Here is an 18,228-nt window from a genome sequence, read left to right on the forward strand (position 1 = left end):
TATTTTATAGACGATAAAATTATATTACTTATAAATAGAAAAAAACTTCCACAGACTAAAAATACATCGAAATCGAACTGCGATTTGTAAACAAACATCGGACCTTTATAACTTGTTTTAATTGTATATTAATAGCTATTAATATTATTATAGTTTTTGTTTATATTTTTTCTATAGTTCGAAATATGTATATCATATATAAGTAAAGTTTGTAAGTGTGGATTGAAAGATTTTATTTCCGACATCCCAACTGATCCGATCTCCTTGCTAATCCTACTTCAGAACTAGCCAGAATTATGTATAATATAGGTAAACATAATATAAATAAGCGTCTCTAGATAACATAGAGACGCTGATACGTGTAAATATTGTAAGGATATAATTTTTTTGTGAAATCTACCAGAGCAACATAGTCACCCAAGTGACCCAGCTCTTAAAATGAGAATAAAAAAAAAAACTCATCCGATCTCAAAAATTTACATCAATAGTTAGACAATTTAGTATTTTCATTGATGTCATATCAGGATACATCAATTTCAGTCGAATTAAGAAGAATGATAATAGGTAATTAATTACCCATTAAAATAATACTTTGTATTAGGTCGAACAAATCGGCTGCTGTATGCTATGCGAATTCAAGATATTACTTTATTTATGGGTTCATTTACAAGCACATCCATTCAAAGCAAAAGAAAAAAAAATACTAGATAATATAAATGAAAAAACGCGTGGTAATGCTAATCGTTGTTATATTTTGCGCATTTTAATTGTATACAATTAATATTTACTTTTTATTAATAAAATTATTGCTAACTCTCGGTTTCGTCTCGTCTCGTCTCGTCGTACCACTGTGGTATTAGTAATTGAAATAAATGTGTTAAATGACGATTCTAAAGTGCTTCTATTTAAATTAACCGTGTATTAATTGTATACGATAACGTTAATTATTACTTGGTAATTTGATAGCTGAACGTAAAAATTATTTATTAATAATTGATTAGACTTTTATGTATAAAAAATATTACATGATCGCTAATTTAATCGTTGAAATATATTAACTACTGAGTTTCTTACTGGTTCTTTTCAATGGAATCTGCATTCCGAACTGGTGGTAGCTTCGCTTGCTATAGCTTGTTAAATGACGATTCAAAAGTCCTTGTAAAAGCCTACCTGAATAAAATATACTCTATTGTGATTTTGACACGAACGAAATTCTAAACTACTTAAACATGTTTTGGCGCGAAACATACAGTTACATAACGAAGAAATTATTTACACTGCCAAGCATCGAATCCGGACACTATTTCTTCTTAAAAAAACCCAATTCACGTTTAAATCAGGAATATACGTCCAGGTCCAAGGAATCTACAGCCTCGTGAGCTAGAAACTAGGTATTATAGAGTGTAAGAGCATAAAGATCAAATAACCAGGCTGCTGGGAAGAACTGGGGCAATTCTACTAACAAGTTGTCAATCGAATCGAAACATCATTACCATTGAGTTGTTTACTTTTTCTACTAACACAAAAATCCAATTACGTTTCGATCAGATAGATCGGAATATAATAGAGATCGTATCATAACCATTATGAATAAGTAGAATTAGCCCTCAGACGAAGGATTATAACAGCAATAGAAATGTTAGTAGAATCACCCCCAACTTTTATACAAACAAAGAATCTATTTACCTGTTTCACGTTAACAATGAACGACCTTACGTTCAATTAAAACATGCAATAGTTTTAACTCTGAGAACTAACCGAATTGTTCAAGGTTACGATGTATGACGTCATGCCTCGTCATACTTCAAATACCTACCGGTTTTTAATAATAAAGTGCTACCAGAGATTGTACGGTACGGTGTAAATTATACGTGGGGTCAGGGTAAGCGCCAACGAGTTGTTATATTATTATAATTTATTATTATGCTATTTATGTCAGTTCAGGAAAAACTTCGTGAGAAAACCTTCACGGGTCTCAATTGATTCTCCTACAAAACCGCCATACCAGCTCTGGATCCCCTTAAGGCAATGAGAGGCATTTTACTCAGGAAAGATACAGGATGTTATTTTACTGTAAATCATTACAATATATACCGCTCATAGATCGATACGTATTCACGAGTTCGGCTAAATAGAGATCCCCATGCCTCCAGATCTACGTAATTTTAGCAAAGCTGAAATTTTGAGGTCTTCTAATATACTATGTAGTTAAGACAGTATGCATACTTTGTTTGAAAGCCCTTTATTAGCCCTTTAGTGATTTGACTAGAAATCCTCAATATTTCAGCTTTGCTAAAATTACGTAGATCTGGGGGCACTGGGTTCTTGGACTAATAATATCGATTATAAAATTTATAATTTTAGGTACTTTTAACAGTAGGTGAGAAAAATAAAAATATATATATAATCTTACTGGTATAATATATCAATCAATGGAGTTAACGTTTTTGTATGTTGTGTTTCTATTTAGACTTTCTTAAAGTAATGTTAACGAAATTAAGAAAGCATACAGACATGACTTCTAATCATGATGAGAAAAAGCGCCGTAATACAGTTAATATATTTTGATTGATATGAATGCCCACATATCTCCTAAACGTGAATGCCTTTATTAATCAATTGTTTTTAAAGTGACCCTACCGAAACTATGATAGACACACCCCAAGTTAGAGGTCAATAGCTCCATTGTAATGTCTATGAATCGGAGTTTAAGGACTGTTGGACTTGGTTACTTCCTCGTCTTCTGCACTGAAGGGTGGTTGGATTCCCTCTTGTGACAAATGAAAGTCCACATCAATGTTGACCGAAGATTACCCAGAGGATTCAAATCTGGTCGAACTCAATTATATATCAAAGCTTGGGGTAAGGTATATTCCAGGTAATTGGCACACATAAATCTAATAAAACCCCCTTGACACACTATAGAAAAAATTACAACCAATATCAATATGATGTATACTGAATATGATGTATACTCAGCTTATGAGAGTGTTTGCAGGGTGTTATTTGAATAACTCAAAATAAGACAAATATAAACGAAACAACTTACTAAAACTATATTTTCTCAAGCTAATAAAGACAGGGCAACGTAATGGCAACGACAGTCCAAACTCATTTTAAGGATCCTACGAAGTATTCCACTTTTTCTACATGGATTGGCCTCATTTGTGACAAATGCTCGTGAACGAGTACATCAAAGCCATTCGTTTCGGCTACTACAAAAACTCATCATATGATTAAGAATGTTAATTAAAAGGAAATCAGTAATCATAGTTCGTCCGTGAGGAGCTGCTAACATGAGCTGCGAGTTACGAAACCTAGTAATTTTTAACATTAATTATGAAGTCAACTCGATATTGAAGAATCTAAAATTCGTTAGAACCTAACGTTGAAAAAAACATATGATTTTTATGAAGTAGTCTGGGGTACCACTCATATACTCAACCGGCGCGCCGGTAGAATATATACGAAATATTGCTCTACACCGCGGTGTAGTTCCGGTTTGAAAAGAAGACTTACAGGCACATGGGCCATATCACCTTCGTTCCCAAGTTTGGTGACGTATTCGTGATGTAATAAGTGATAAATATTTCTGACAGCGCTAATATTTATGGGCTGTAGTGACCAATCACTATCAGCGGCACATTTAATCTTCAAAAAATATTGAAAGAAACATACAACAACTTTTTACAAGCTCGGGATTTGAATTCAGGACCGCGAGATGCTACCTTATCTGGCCACTAGATAAACAAAGTAATAGTTGACAACACCGTAGGTACGGCGAGAACGCTCCACGTTTCGTGTCGATGGCAATTAGCGATTCAGCTAATTGTAAATATTTGTAATGAAAAGAACAATGATCGTTGAGAAATCACTGTAAGACAGTCTGTTATATTGAAACTGTAATGATTGTTTAGACAGATTTTAGCGCGTTAGAAACATAGTGATTGAATTTTCACATTGTGCTTTCTAATGCACTGAGAACTCGCATACTTCTTAATATCATTAGTTATTTATCATAATAATTAACGCTAATATAAGCTACAACTTCCGATATCGATTTATTCGTGTTTTTTATGAACAAAACAACAGTTATGATATTGATTAGAAACAAATTTAAAAATATATTGAAATGTATAATAAAAAAAACACTCATGACTAATCATGGATGACATATTATAAAACTGTATACACTTTTTTTATAACGAATAATCTTCAATACACCAAATTAATTAAGTTACTGTTATCCAAATTTACCGCTATTTTTACGCTTATCACTTGTATTAAGAGTACGACAATAGTTGATGCAGGATCGATCCTATCGAGCCTAACTAAAAATAGATGATAGAATGCAAATAACGAATCCGTTATATTTAAACAAATGTCCAACACAACTTAGCCTTGAGTTCGATGCACTTACAAACAAGGACCGTATCCCAGCATCAAGATAAAAACTCGACAAGTCGCGAACGGTACGCAAAAAACTCAGTTCAATGTACTATTACGCAACACTATTGAACATACACTGATAATGTCTCAACTTCGCACGGCGATGTGACCTTTTTGATGTGAAGGTATTATAACATGGGAATCGAAGCCTAATAAATTATGTAGTCATCAAATCGAACAATTAGCCTGAAGTGATTTTTTTAACATTGCGAAACGTTCGTGTGATCATTCGTAATAGTGATGCAATTTGTGACATATATTTCTCTTATATCCTTGGAGCTTTCCCAGTCAAAGTTAGTCCAGTTTATTACAATAAACTATTAGTCTATCCAATATAATTTGAGTACTTCCACTATAATCAATCTATTTAAATTGATGAGAACATACTTTTGTTTTTTAAATGTCACTCTGAAAAACAACTGAACTATACAGAAAACATATATTTCAAAACAGATAAAGAAGAGAAGAAGTGCTTCTCAGTTTTAACTTTTAAAACAATTGCTGTTAACATTGTCGACGTGATATGCGTACATGTTCTTATTTATATAGTAGCGACCCGCCCCAGCTTTGCACGTTTGCAATGAGGATACTAAATATACTGCAGATTCTCGTACAATATTCACAGTTTGTCATTAATTCAAAGTGTAACTACAGGCACAAGGGACATAACATCTTAGTTCCCAAGGTTGGTGATGCGACGCATTGACGATGTGAGGAATAGTTAATATTTCTTACAGCGTCATTGTCTATGGGTGGTGGCGACCACTTACCATCAGGTGGCCCATATGGGACGAGCATATGGGCCACCTTATGGTAAGTGGTCGCCAACCTATACCATAAAAAAACAAACATTGTGCATGTATCATACATATAAACCTTCCTCTTAAATCAAGCTATTTATTAAAAATTCATCATCAAAATCCTTTGTATAATTTCAAAGATCTAAGCATACATAGGGACAGACAGCGGTAAGCGACTTTGTTTTATACTATGTAATGATGTTATGATATATAATTAAACTATCTGGTTAATTCAGCCCTCATATTATTATGTACATGACCTCTTAAGCGTTACATGAACTCTTAAGCGTTGATTTTAAATAAGACCGCCTTACATATTATTATTAATTCTTATTTCACACAGACGAAGTAGGCACAAGGATATCGTTACATATATGTATATAAATAAAGGAGACATCGTATTACATTACGACATACAATACGTACAAACATATTTATACCCGAGTGTTCGTAAGGTCACTTTTATACTGGGTAACCTTTTTAATCCTTTATCATTTCGAGCTAAAACCAAAAATCTACTGACATAATTAGGTAGGTATATAAATAATATTGACAGAATCTTAAATATGATAGGAAAAATAAAGAATGAACACAGAATTTATAAATATGTCTATTACAGAATTTATAATTATGTGATGTTTAGGAATTGTCATTATTTGCTTTTAAAACTCTACCTAGTCAAAATGTATTCTGACTGATAGTTTCAATTACAGCTAAGTTTTTCCCCACATGGCTTTTTGGCCCACTAATCTATGTAAGGTTAGCTTGCCATCTGCTACTAATACATTCAACAGTTATTTTTGTGTAATGCTCAAGTGAAAACAATCTTTCTATTAAGCCAATATATAGCATAATTATACCGGAAGATGCATTGCGTTTTAGCGTTTTAGTATGTTATATTACAATATAAAAAACGTTACGTTTTACCGCTTTAAAACTAGACAACTGATGAGAGAAGTGACTTTAATTTACTAGGTAACATACAGTTCAGTCTAATTAGATCTACGTAACCAGAGAAAAAACTAATTGATTTCCGTCCCTTATTATATGCTAGTTGTAGTCCGGGGCATCGCTCGGTTTTAGAGGGGTTTTTTGTCATGTGTTAGGCTAAAAAGTATCCATGTCCTTTTTTAGAGTTCAAGTTTGCGTCACAGCAAATTTCATCAAATTCATTTCATGATCGATTTGGTCGTGAAAGAGCGACAGATAAACAGACGAAACGACTTACTTTCACATCTATAACATTAGTATAGAAGTATACATTAACTTATATTATACATACCATCGTATATATGATGCAACTCTTTAATTTATAATTTAGTCTCGACATCGTAAATTTGTCTGCACGAGATCGCTACTTCGTGATAGGACTGCCTTATTATACATAAGTAGTTTCATGTTATTCAAAATGTTTGATATGTTAATATATCGTTGTATATAATAATACATACAACATAGTTATCAAGGCCAGATAAGTAGACAATTGCTAGACGAGTTCACCTTAGTTCAGGCAAAGGTATTGGACAGTGCAGCCTAGTACCCATTTACGTACGCTTCAAGACCCTTTGACATTTAAATTTGACAAAGGAACGCAAACATCTTTTCATAGTAGAGCCGTTAGTCTATATACATATAATAAAATTGGAGTGTCTGTTTGTAATATTAAAATAGCTCTTGTTAACTCAATGCATATACAGGGTTATTGGTAACTCGACGTATATCCGTTAGGAGGTGATAGGGGTGACTATTTGCAATAATTCTAACCCCCATATGCATGATCCAAAAGTAAACCATTTTTGAGTTATTACGTTTTTTAGTTTTTTTTTCAAAATTTGTCAAAAATGCAACTTCAAAAATGTATTTATGTACCTGTATATATAAACGGTACATATATTAAAGTTACATTTTTTTACAATTTTTGTCTGTTTGTTCCGGCTAATATCTGGAATAGCTGTTTCAGATATTATTTCCAGCACCGATTTTGAAAGGACTTTCAATGGCAGATAACTGATATAATAAGGAGTAACTTAGGCTACCATAATTTATTTATTTTTAAATACAATCGCGGGCACAACATGTGTTACGGAAATTCAAAAGTAACGACGATACCACAAACACCCAGACCCAAGATAACATAGAAAACATCGACTCAGTCGGGAATCGAACCTAGGAACTCGGAGTGGCGTACACATGAAAACCGGTGTAGGTACACGCCACTCGACCACGGAGGTCATCACGTCAATGTAGATTGTATGAAAAGTTTTCAATACTTTTTTTCAGACAATCTGTCAACATCTATACATATATTATAAATAAGATAACTAATCTGTATGAATGTGTATGTAAAACGCAACTTGTTTGTAATAAACCAACCTTTCTTAAGACTACGGTAATGTATCTAAAAATCAGAGGGAACCGCGTCGCTACACTAGTTTTTTTAATAATATAACAGTCACAACAATGGCAGTGACACACAAACGAAGGTCAATATTGCCGAGATAAGGCGACCTCATTGGAAGCCCGCATTACTCTAACGACCCATTGATGTTGTTCCTAGACAAATATGTTACATTATTTTTTTTTATTAAAAGAATGCCAACTTCCCTTCATCTGTGGCTGTGGAATAATTTATCAGTCGTACTTTGTAGATGTATTCACATAATGTAACGTGAAGATACAAGGTAGTATAGTTTTTTAAAGCGATCTACGTATATAACTTATTTTCTTATGTTATAGTTTGTAGACGAGCAGTAGTCTCCTGATGGAAAGTGATTACCACCGTCCAACGACATTTGCAACACCATGGGTTTACAGGTGCGTAACTGGCATATGAGGAATGCTCGCAGTTTTCTTGAAGGTTGCCAAGTCGTATCTCTCGGAAAAACAGTCGACGAAAGCTGGTTCCACAGTGATTGTGCGAGGCAGAAAATGTCTCAGAAATTTCGCTGTCGTGGATTTTCGGACATCAAGGTAGTGTGGGTGAAACTTTGAATTAAATAACTTCATACTATAACCTACCTACTGATACAGTGTTTAACGGTAATAAAACGTTTTAATGACACCGTGTCTAAAAAGCCGACTTTGTTTCGTCTCAAGCTAGACAGAAAGACTGAGGTATTCCCAAAATCGGTGTAATACGTTTCTTACAAACCTCTCTTTCATAAGTACGATACATAAAAATCTTAATAAGTTTAGCCAAGCACTAGCAACATAGTATGCTTATATGACACCTCATCACGTGAGATTGCCGCTTGGTTGGTGACGATAACCCATGCATGCGTATAGCTATGCGTTATTGCGCATGCTCACAATCAATGGTGTACTTAATACGGGTGTATAATGGGCACCCAGCTGTTTATACTAATTTACGCTGTATTACTGTTTTAAAACATCAATACTAATATTATCAATAAATAAGTCATTCGGTTTGTTACCTTTTCAGACTTAACTGCTGAGCCGATTATAATTAAACTTGGTATGGAGACAGTTCGTGTACCGGCGAAATACATAGGCGAGTTTTTTTCAAGGCAAGTTTTGGATGTTTTGATTGTTTGGATAAAACCGCATGATCAGCTAGTATTTTTATATTTCTAGAAAGTATAACAATGTAATATCATAATGAATATAATAAATACAAAAGTACGGTTATTTATGTTTATCATGCTTTCACGTCGAAATTACTCAACCGATCATAATACAAGGGCTCCAAAAAGGACCCCCAGATGGACCCTTTTCATTCGCGCGCACGGCAGGGTACACCTGCGCACGCACACAGACTAAGCCGAGGACAAAGGGTGGTAGATTAAATAAAAAGAACAGTTATTTATCAATGAAAGTCCTTTTTTTCGCGGGAAAAACAAATGACGCGTACCACACGATATGGTATTAATTCAAATCCTGGCTTATCTAACTATTGGAGTAAGTCATTATACCTTCATATTAAGTATATACTTAAGTAGGTATATACCTACTACGATTAGTAGAGGTAAAGAGTATCTTATATGGGTCGTGCCTCGATGCCCAAGAAGCATATACAGACTAGGTATTAACATACTAATTTCAATGTACGCATAATAGCACATGGTATGGTAAGTATGATAACAGGCTCGGAGGTACTTTTGTCTGTTTAAAAAAAGCTATATAGTTTATTAATAATCTATAGTTAAACGTAACTGGAACAAACGAGGTTGCGTGTCGGTTTACGTAAGATCTGATTCGTAACTGACACCGTGATGAGATGTAGGACGTTTCGCTGTGTAACAACAGCTGTTCGCTTTGACATATATTTATATGTATCTTACCAACATAGGGTTATATATATTTCACTACAAAGGTTTTCGACAAAATGATTGATTCCTTAAAAAAGAACAAACGGCCATTTTTATATCCACAAAATTATTTTTTTGGAAAATTAATTGACGTAATTGTTGAATTATATATTTACACTAATAAATCTATATTACCTACTAGCACCCCGCCCCGGCTTTGCACGGCTGCAATGATAAAACTACATATACTGCATACATAGGGACACACAGGGGTAAGCGACACTGTTTTATACTATGTAATGATATGATGATATGGAGCCGAGATGGTCTAGCAGATAGATTAGGTAGATTATATCCACAATATACGAAAAAGTACCCAATATATTTCGAACAGCACGAAAATATTTCATCAATATTAAAACCTTATATATTTAGCGGTAATCATAAAACCACGGTACTCAATGGACTACAATGGGTTTTAAAAATTTAAATAAAAAAAAAATGACGTCTAGAGTGGAATCATAAAAAAAAATATTTGGAAGTATGAAACAAAGGTAGCCGGCAGTCGTGAACACAATATTACATTACAGCTTTTTAAGATTTAAAGAATGGCTGTATTTTTACGACCGTCTCAAAAAAAGGTTTACTTTCGCACTGAATAAAAAAAAAGTTACCACCCGCAACGTATATTGGAATATTCGTACATTTTTTTTAGTTGCGGTGGTATTAATACATATATAAAAGTAAGGTGTATATATGTAGATTATTTTGTAGTTATTGTTATTTTTTTAAATGTTTTAGTTAATATTTTTTATTAAACCCCTTCGATTTTCTATCTATCTCCGTCAAAACAAAATGGCTTACCGCTGTAGTTCTTTAAGAATAAAACTTTAAAATTATGCAACGGATTTTGATGCGGTTTTTTTAATATATCGAGTGATTTGAGAAGAAGGTTTTTGTATATGAACAATATAATACAGAAACAATGATAATTTCAGAAATTTCTAATGTGATGTCCGTAGAAAAACTCTGTAGTATATTCAGTATCAGTCATGCACCCGTGCGAATACGGAGCGGGTCACTAGTACATTAAATTAAAATATATTGCAGCTTTTAACATAAAGACTTAAATAGACAAATTGTATATACAACCTATTCAATGTTGACAATCTTTTATACACAAAATTTTTTTTTTTTAAAATAAGATAACGTCGCAGTAAGAAGCTAGTATTTCTCGAGTCTCGACCACCCATTACGACGAGGAAATGAGTAAAAATATTTAGTAGAATCGTAAAAATCGAAACGGTCCGTAAAACGATCGGGGCGAGTTTTAAACACGATTTATCCGCCCAGTTGTCTAGTGGCTAGGTATAGGAGGATGCAGCTCACGAGCTGGTGGGTTCAAATTCAAGATCGAGCGATAAAAAAAGTTGATAAGGTGTTCTACCAAATATTCTCAGTACAAGCATGGAGTGGAGTGTAGAATGGGTAGACCCGTGCCATGGAAAGCACGTAAAACCGTGAATAAAAATTAAGATTTTCCTTCCCATTAAGATTATGAGAGTTACAATATTTGCTTGCACACTTGTGCTATATGCTTTATGAAGTGGGGTGATGTCCTTGATATCGCTCGACATTATTAATCTGTATTCATAATATAAGCTGTGCAAAATTGATATTATTAGAGCTCAATTCCTTTTATGTATAAATATAATAAAATTGAAGTTTCTGTCTGTAATATTAAAATACCCGCTTTTACGAAACGTCTTACTAAAATGTGTTAGTTCCGACTAATCTCTAGAATTGCTGAACCGATTTTCACGGGACTTTCACTGGCAGCTGATGCAATAAGGAGTAACTTAGGCTACAAGCTGTCGCAGGCACATCTAGTATACGAATAAAACTTAAAGTACGTTAAGTTGTTAAAAATATAGAATAGCGATCACTTCACTGGCGTAGACAGAAACACCTCAAAGTTTCATATCATCACAATCAATCGCTTTAACAATCATTTTAATTAATAGAAGAACATTTGTAATACGGCCTTCTTACTACTAAGACTTACAGTCTTAGTTCTGAACCAGGCATAAAGTCCGCCTTTTGTGCACATTACACAAGCCATTTTTTTTTTATTTATTTTACAATATCCACATGCTCACAATCCACAAGTCATTTTAGTCTCTTTTAAATAATAAAAACGTAAACACCTTGAAACTTAATACAGCACATAGATTGAATCTTTAAAAGGTCAGAAGCGACAAAAAATCCCCTTCAACGTGTTCTTAAGATGACAAGACGAAGTCATAAAGATAAATAAATACACGGGACAAAAAAATAACATCGGATTAAATGCTACGATTGACGTTTCAATACTTATTTATTAACATACGGAACCACTAAACCAGTACGGTTATCTTTTTATATTACTCTAGCTGTCGCCTGCGACTTAGCTCGCGTTTTGGGGGGGTTTGTTGTCAAGTAGGAAAAAAAAATATATGTACAAAAAAAATTAGGAAAAATAGCAGTAAGATAATAATATAATTTTTGGTAGTACGCAAAAAAGTAGCTTATGTCCCTTCCTGGAAGTTCAAATTTGCTTCATACCAAATCCTATCAAATTCAGTTCATTGGTTTGGTTGTGAAATAGCGACAGACAGACAGACAGACAAAGTTCCTTAGACATTTATAATACCTATTAGTATAGACAGCACAGATCATTTTTATTATATTGTGTGTTGTCGCTTTGAATGACTGAAGTCTGCTGGGTACGGGTTTCGTGGTTTCCTGGGCAATTCTTCACCAGCAGCTACCGTATCATTTTCTTTAGACTCTAAGGATCAGGACCAAATGGTGAAAAATGGTGATCACCTCTCATTGCCTCCACTGGTGACAGGAGGGCTGGTTCATTTTATGCCAAGAGGATCAGAAATGCTGCTAGCATTCTTGCCATCATTCCACGCAACCATGATTAATTCGTTAAATATTTTATAATTTTCATGTGTATATTATTAAAGCCTAAATATTAATCATTATAAACCTTTACAAAAAATATGTCACAAATAACTTTACACACATAAAACATATGTAACTTTAAATATTAACGATAAACAAATAACATATACAATTTCAACAGCGATTTCGATTCAATCGAAAACAAAAGTACAAACCGTAGATGTGTATGCAAATGTACGATACGCAATTCAGATTAGCTGTAAACACGAGACCGCTAATTTGTACGCTGCGCGCGCGCACCTCAAATTGACCCGTCGCGCGTGAAACTAATCGTGGATTAGGCTAGCACGAGTGGTATGGAGAGGTTATTGGTCGTATAATTTTTATGTTCTTTTATTTATAAGTTTTTTGAAATATCAAATAATTATTAAGTACAAGCTACATAAATAAACAAAGTCGTTAACTGCTGTCTATATATAATCCCTATGTATGGTTAGATCTTTAAAATTGCACAAAGGATTTTGATGCATTTTTTAAATAGGTAGGTAGAGTGATTCGATTAGAAGGTTTTTGTATGTAATACATGGTCATGGTAAATAAACAAATTCTGTAATATATTTAGTATGTATCAAAACCGGGGCGGGTCGCTAATTTTATATAAAATATATCGTAAATGTCTATTTTAGCCGTTAATATGCTTTAGCGTTGACATAAAAAAAAAATAAACAAAAGAATAATGCTAAATTCACACATGTCCTTAAATTTTCAGTAACAATTAGTATCGTATATACTACTATCGTATAAATTAAAATATTTTATATTCAGTTACAGTACGACACAAATTTGATGTAGCATCGGAAAATGCAATGGAATGAAAATAAACCCGATTACTGCCGATTTACACAACCAATAGAAATAGCTCCCTATCGCGCCATTCGACGCTATTGTTGCTATAGATTCAAGCGTCAGAGAAAGCAAATGCATGTAAATCGACGCGTCAAATTGACGAATATATTAGGTCATATGATATTACAAGTTATTACGTTTGTGTAAAGATCATATTCGCATAAGAAATAAATATTAATAGTTTGGGATGGCGTACTTAATTCGGATGTGATCGGTTAAACGAAATTTGCCGATGCTACATCTAAGTTGTGTCGTACTATACGTGTTAGAAACGTTGCCGAGACAAAATTAACATTAACATAAATCTAACAATCTACTCCACGGTTTTTATAAATCAACGAACGATAATAAAAAACGTTAGCAAAGGTCGCGCATAGCCTTACGTATTCCGAAGAGCGTACGCAAATCGAAGCTCGGATTTAAAGGGTTACCGAGGTTATATCTTAATCATACGTACATACATAAATAGTAAAAGTAACACATAACGTTATATGTTGTCATCAGGGCCGTATATAGGGGAGGGCAACCGGGGCAACTGCCCTGGGGCCTCCACATTAGTGGGGCCCACAGTTTTCAGCAAGTTAACAAATACCGAGATACAGTCAAATTATAATAATGTTATTATTTAATATTTTAAAAGTTACCAATACAAGTAAATAAATCATAGCTTACTAATTGAAATAAAAAGTAATTAATTCATGATAATATAATTATTAGGTTGTTTACGCTTCTGTTTGTCTAGGGCCCCCCTACTGCTTTGTGGCCCGGGGGCCTCCAGACCTTTGTGGTTGTCATAAAAAGTTAATATGGCCGAACATTAATACATGTAATTCAAAATAACATATTAATATACATAGCGTTTTAAGTTTAGAACAACTTCGTTTAGCTTTACACTGTTAAAGATCGATTTTTTTTTTGCTTTCATTAAGCAGTCTTTGAAACGGGCCACCTTATTTTACAAGATTTTTTTTATTACCTCTTATAAAGCAACATATTATCACGTATAGGGTATTTTTTGGCATCCTTTTGGTAGGCAACACTTTTGGGCCACAAGGTGGCAAAATAAAGTATAGGCGGGCCGCAGTCATGATATTAACCTTAGAAACCCGTTATACCTACGCATAATTAGTGTTAATTAGTCATAGTCCATAGATAAAAGAAAAATGCTATTGAAAATTGTTAAAAGATACAGAATATAATTCGTACACATAATACTTACATTATGTTTATATGTTTGAGCTCAGAAAAATAAAAGAAATGAAAACTACAAACGACCTAAATAGGAAACTGACTTTACACAATTTTTAGTGTGATGTCTGAGGTTGCATTTGAGATGCTGTTTTTGTATGTTTAATATATTTATCATATTTTTTACAAAACATTCGCGGGCCGCGTGTTGCCGACTGCTGCTCTAGATAATAAAATAAGTTTTCACATCCACTTTTCGCAACTCACCGCTAGATGGCGCAGTAACTTCTATAATGTTCAACTTATTTTTATTGACTATAAGCAAATACTTAAAAGTATATATTCGATATATTTATATAATCGGTATATATACTTATATATGTCGACTAGACTGTAATAGCAACTGTCAATATATAAATAAACTGTTACATATTTTTTTATTTTTATATTTGAAACTCGCATTTACATCACGAACTGGTAGCACGTTTAATATTTTTTTTAAAGGTCAAGTTATTTTTGATCATAAAAGCTTATTTGAGTTGTATTTTTTTTATCATACTTGTATCTCGGCACGGACTCGTTATCCATTCCTTGAGTGTATCTTATCTTAAAATTGCATTCATGTTATTAAAATGCATAATTTTATTACCAGGCAACATTATTATTGAGTAAAGGACAAAGTCAGTTTTTTTTCTATTTTCTGATACTAAAACGTGGGAAGACAGATAAAATTTGGTTGAAAAACAGATTTAACAAAAACTTTTGAATCGTTATTTTACATAAATGAATTAACCGTAAAATTACCACCGGTTTCGATTGAAGATTCCACCGAGAAAAACCGGTAAGAAGCGATTAAGATCAATAAAAAAATATTCCGGGTTCTGCGTGTATTATATATATCGGAGATTCAACGGCAATTGAATCAAATAGTATTTTTCATTTCATTACCGTACAAATCAGCAATGTATTTTTCACAAAGATTATTTTATTATATGCACCTGCCGTAATTCCACGATAGATGGCGCTGTATAGCGCGTTAATTTCTATACCATTAAACCAACGGCCGTAATAATTTGTATATTATATCTATCGGATGTAACGTATTTTGAATTGTAAAATAACCATAGGTAATAAAAACATTATTACCCATCAATGGCTATTAAAATAAAACGATGCAACTTCGTCACTTACTAAATAATGAAACGTAAAATCCCACCACCGATTTCGAACCCATTTCAAACCGCCACCCTTACCATTCGTAGGGGCTCATTTGTTAGTCACAATTGAAATAAATAATATTCTTAAAGTGCAAAAACTTTGTTATAAATAATAATATATATTTTGGTCAAATCGCCATAGATTTGTTGCCTTTGAATTGTTTTAATTCACGTTATTTTGAATGCCTTTATTTTCAGGCCATTGAAAACTGTTAGTATTTACACTACAAATACGCGTTACTTTGTAACATATAAGAATAAAGATTTTCCTTCCAACAAAGCTTCAATCAGCAGTCATAAATATTACCATATGTTAATTATATATTATTATATACCTGTACAATGTTGAGGTTAAGTTACATATTATATTACAATTATATCAGTACTTGTAGAACAAACATGTATCTATGGTTCTTTATGTTTTACTATCTAATATTTTTTTATGTCATAAACATTATATACCTTTTTGACCCAACTTTAACAGTGGTGTTAACGAGCACTATACAGAAATGTTAAATTTAAAGGCTCTTTCATTCCTAGAAGACAGCAAATGGCTTAACATACTTTAATAACATAAACTCATTGTAGTATTATTACTTGCATTACAACCAGATATTTATATCTTTGCGCACTGGCCGAATATAACATTTTAGATTTTTAAAGTGATTTTAAGAACAAAACAAACGTAGTATCCTATGAAACATACAACTAACTCTGAGATATCCCCACCGACTACGAACCCTTTCGGCCCTCTACAAAAGTATTAAAACAATCATATTAAATTAACTTTGTATGTAAAAAAATACATCGATTCTAATAAAATAACCTAGATCATCTTGGTTCTACAAGTACAAAGAAATATAATATAGAAACAAACTTACCTTTATTGATTTGATTCAAATAATTTTATAATCCACTATCGATTCTGGCACTTATACCATAAACAATCTTTAACTTTTATGTCAACTTCTTAATGTATTTTTTATTAAAACGTCAAAAACTTAAATTTCACAAATCTTCCTGAAATAAATACATCACCAACATTTCGTCTTATTACTAAGTACTTACCAGTTCTGCGACAATTTTTCTACCCAACCGCTGACACTCGTTCATCGGTTTCTTGAAAGTATTTGTATTGACATTACTCTGAAAAATGAAGATAGATAAATATTAGTGATGTAATTCCATCATTTATTTATTAAATTAAAAGCCTATTTGGGAATATCGAAACAACAAGAGAACTACTGAACATAAACTTTAAGGAGCCTTTTGATATGCTATATCATAACATTAAAACCCACTTAAACCTATATAAATTTCGATAAATGTATTCTATATGGATCATAAGCAGCTATGAGCAATTAAAAATATTATTTATTGTTCATTAATACAGTAGATTAGATTAGAATTAATTTATTAAGCATGGAGGTTTAAAGATATTAATGAGGTGTACCTCAGGGTTCAATATTAGACACACTATTAAATCTACAATCATGATATTTTAGTTGAATCCGTTTTGTTGTACTGTTGATTGACATTACTTAGATGAACAAATAAATAATCTTTAGTATTTGATGTCAAAAATTTATCTCTTGTATGCCTTAAATTGATTTAGAATTAGATACAATAGATAGTTTCATATGAAAATTTACAGAAAAGAAATATCACTTCAAGCGGCAAATTTGTAAATCAGCCACTGGATGGCATCTACTTTTTGGAAAAATGGAAACATAAACTTGTATAAAGTTAATTACCTTGTTAGTTTTTGTAGCAGTCTGTAAAACTTTGTTGATATCTTTAAAGGAGTGAATCGAGACATCGAGTGTGGACACGTCTAATTTCTCGTCTTTGGTTGGTTGGGTCTTCTTGGTTTCTGTCGACTGCTGCAAAGTAATTAAAAGCGTAAAAACCTGTCTCATAAATACTTAAAAAAAAAGACTTTATTGTTTACTGTATATATACTTGGTGGTAGGGCTTTGTGCAAGCCCGTCTGGGTAGGTACCACCCACTCATCAGTAATTCTACCGCCAAATAACAGTAGTCAGTATTGTTGTGTTCCGATTTGAAGGGTGAATGAGCCAGTGTAACATGTACAAGGGACATAACATCTTAGCTCCCAAGGTTGGTGACACATTGACGATGTAAGGAATACTTAATATTTCTTACAGCTTCATTGTCTATGAGGGATGGTGACCACTTTCCATCAGGTGGCCCATATGCTCGTCCGCCAACCGATACCATAAACAAACGAAACTGTACACATGCATCTGAATTGCTTGTTTTGATTTTGAATATAAACTGATGGTTAAAAAATGTCTGCAACTGGGGCAACTCATAGTAAGTGTTTACTTACTATAGTTGCCCCATTAACCCGTTCACTTCCCAATTACATATAAGATAAAGTTACATAAGTTTATTTATCAATGTGATCATCTCATACATAGTATA

The 18,228-nt window shown here is 33.0% G+C and overlaps 1 protein-coding gene across 1 annotated transcript in view; it reads right to left on the reverse strand.

Moving 5' to 3' along the window:
- The window catches only part of LOC124540015 (anillin-like), a 66,357-nt gene that overhangs the window by 44,190 nt on the left and 3,939 nt on the right, over window positions 1-18,228 (reverse strand). The window contains exons 5-6 of the mRNA XM_047117414.1: window positions 17,535-17,660; window positions 16,849-16,926 (exon numbers count right to left, since the gene is read on the reverse strand). Of these exons, the coding sequence (XP_046973370.1) occupies window positions 16,849-16,926; window positions 17,535-17,660 (204 nt within the window). The remainder of the gene's footprint in view (window positions 1-16,848; window positions 16,927-17,534; window positions 17,661-18,228) is intronic.

This window comes from Vanessa cardui, chromosome 24, assembly GCF_905220365.1.
Source record: "Vanessa cardui chromosome 24, ilVanCard2.1, whole genome shotgun sequence".
Taxonomy (NCBI): domain Eukaryota; kingdom Metazoa; phylum Arthropoda; class Insecta; order Lepidoptera; family Nymphalidae; genus Vanessa; species Vanessa cardui.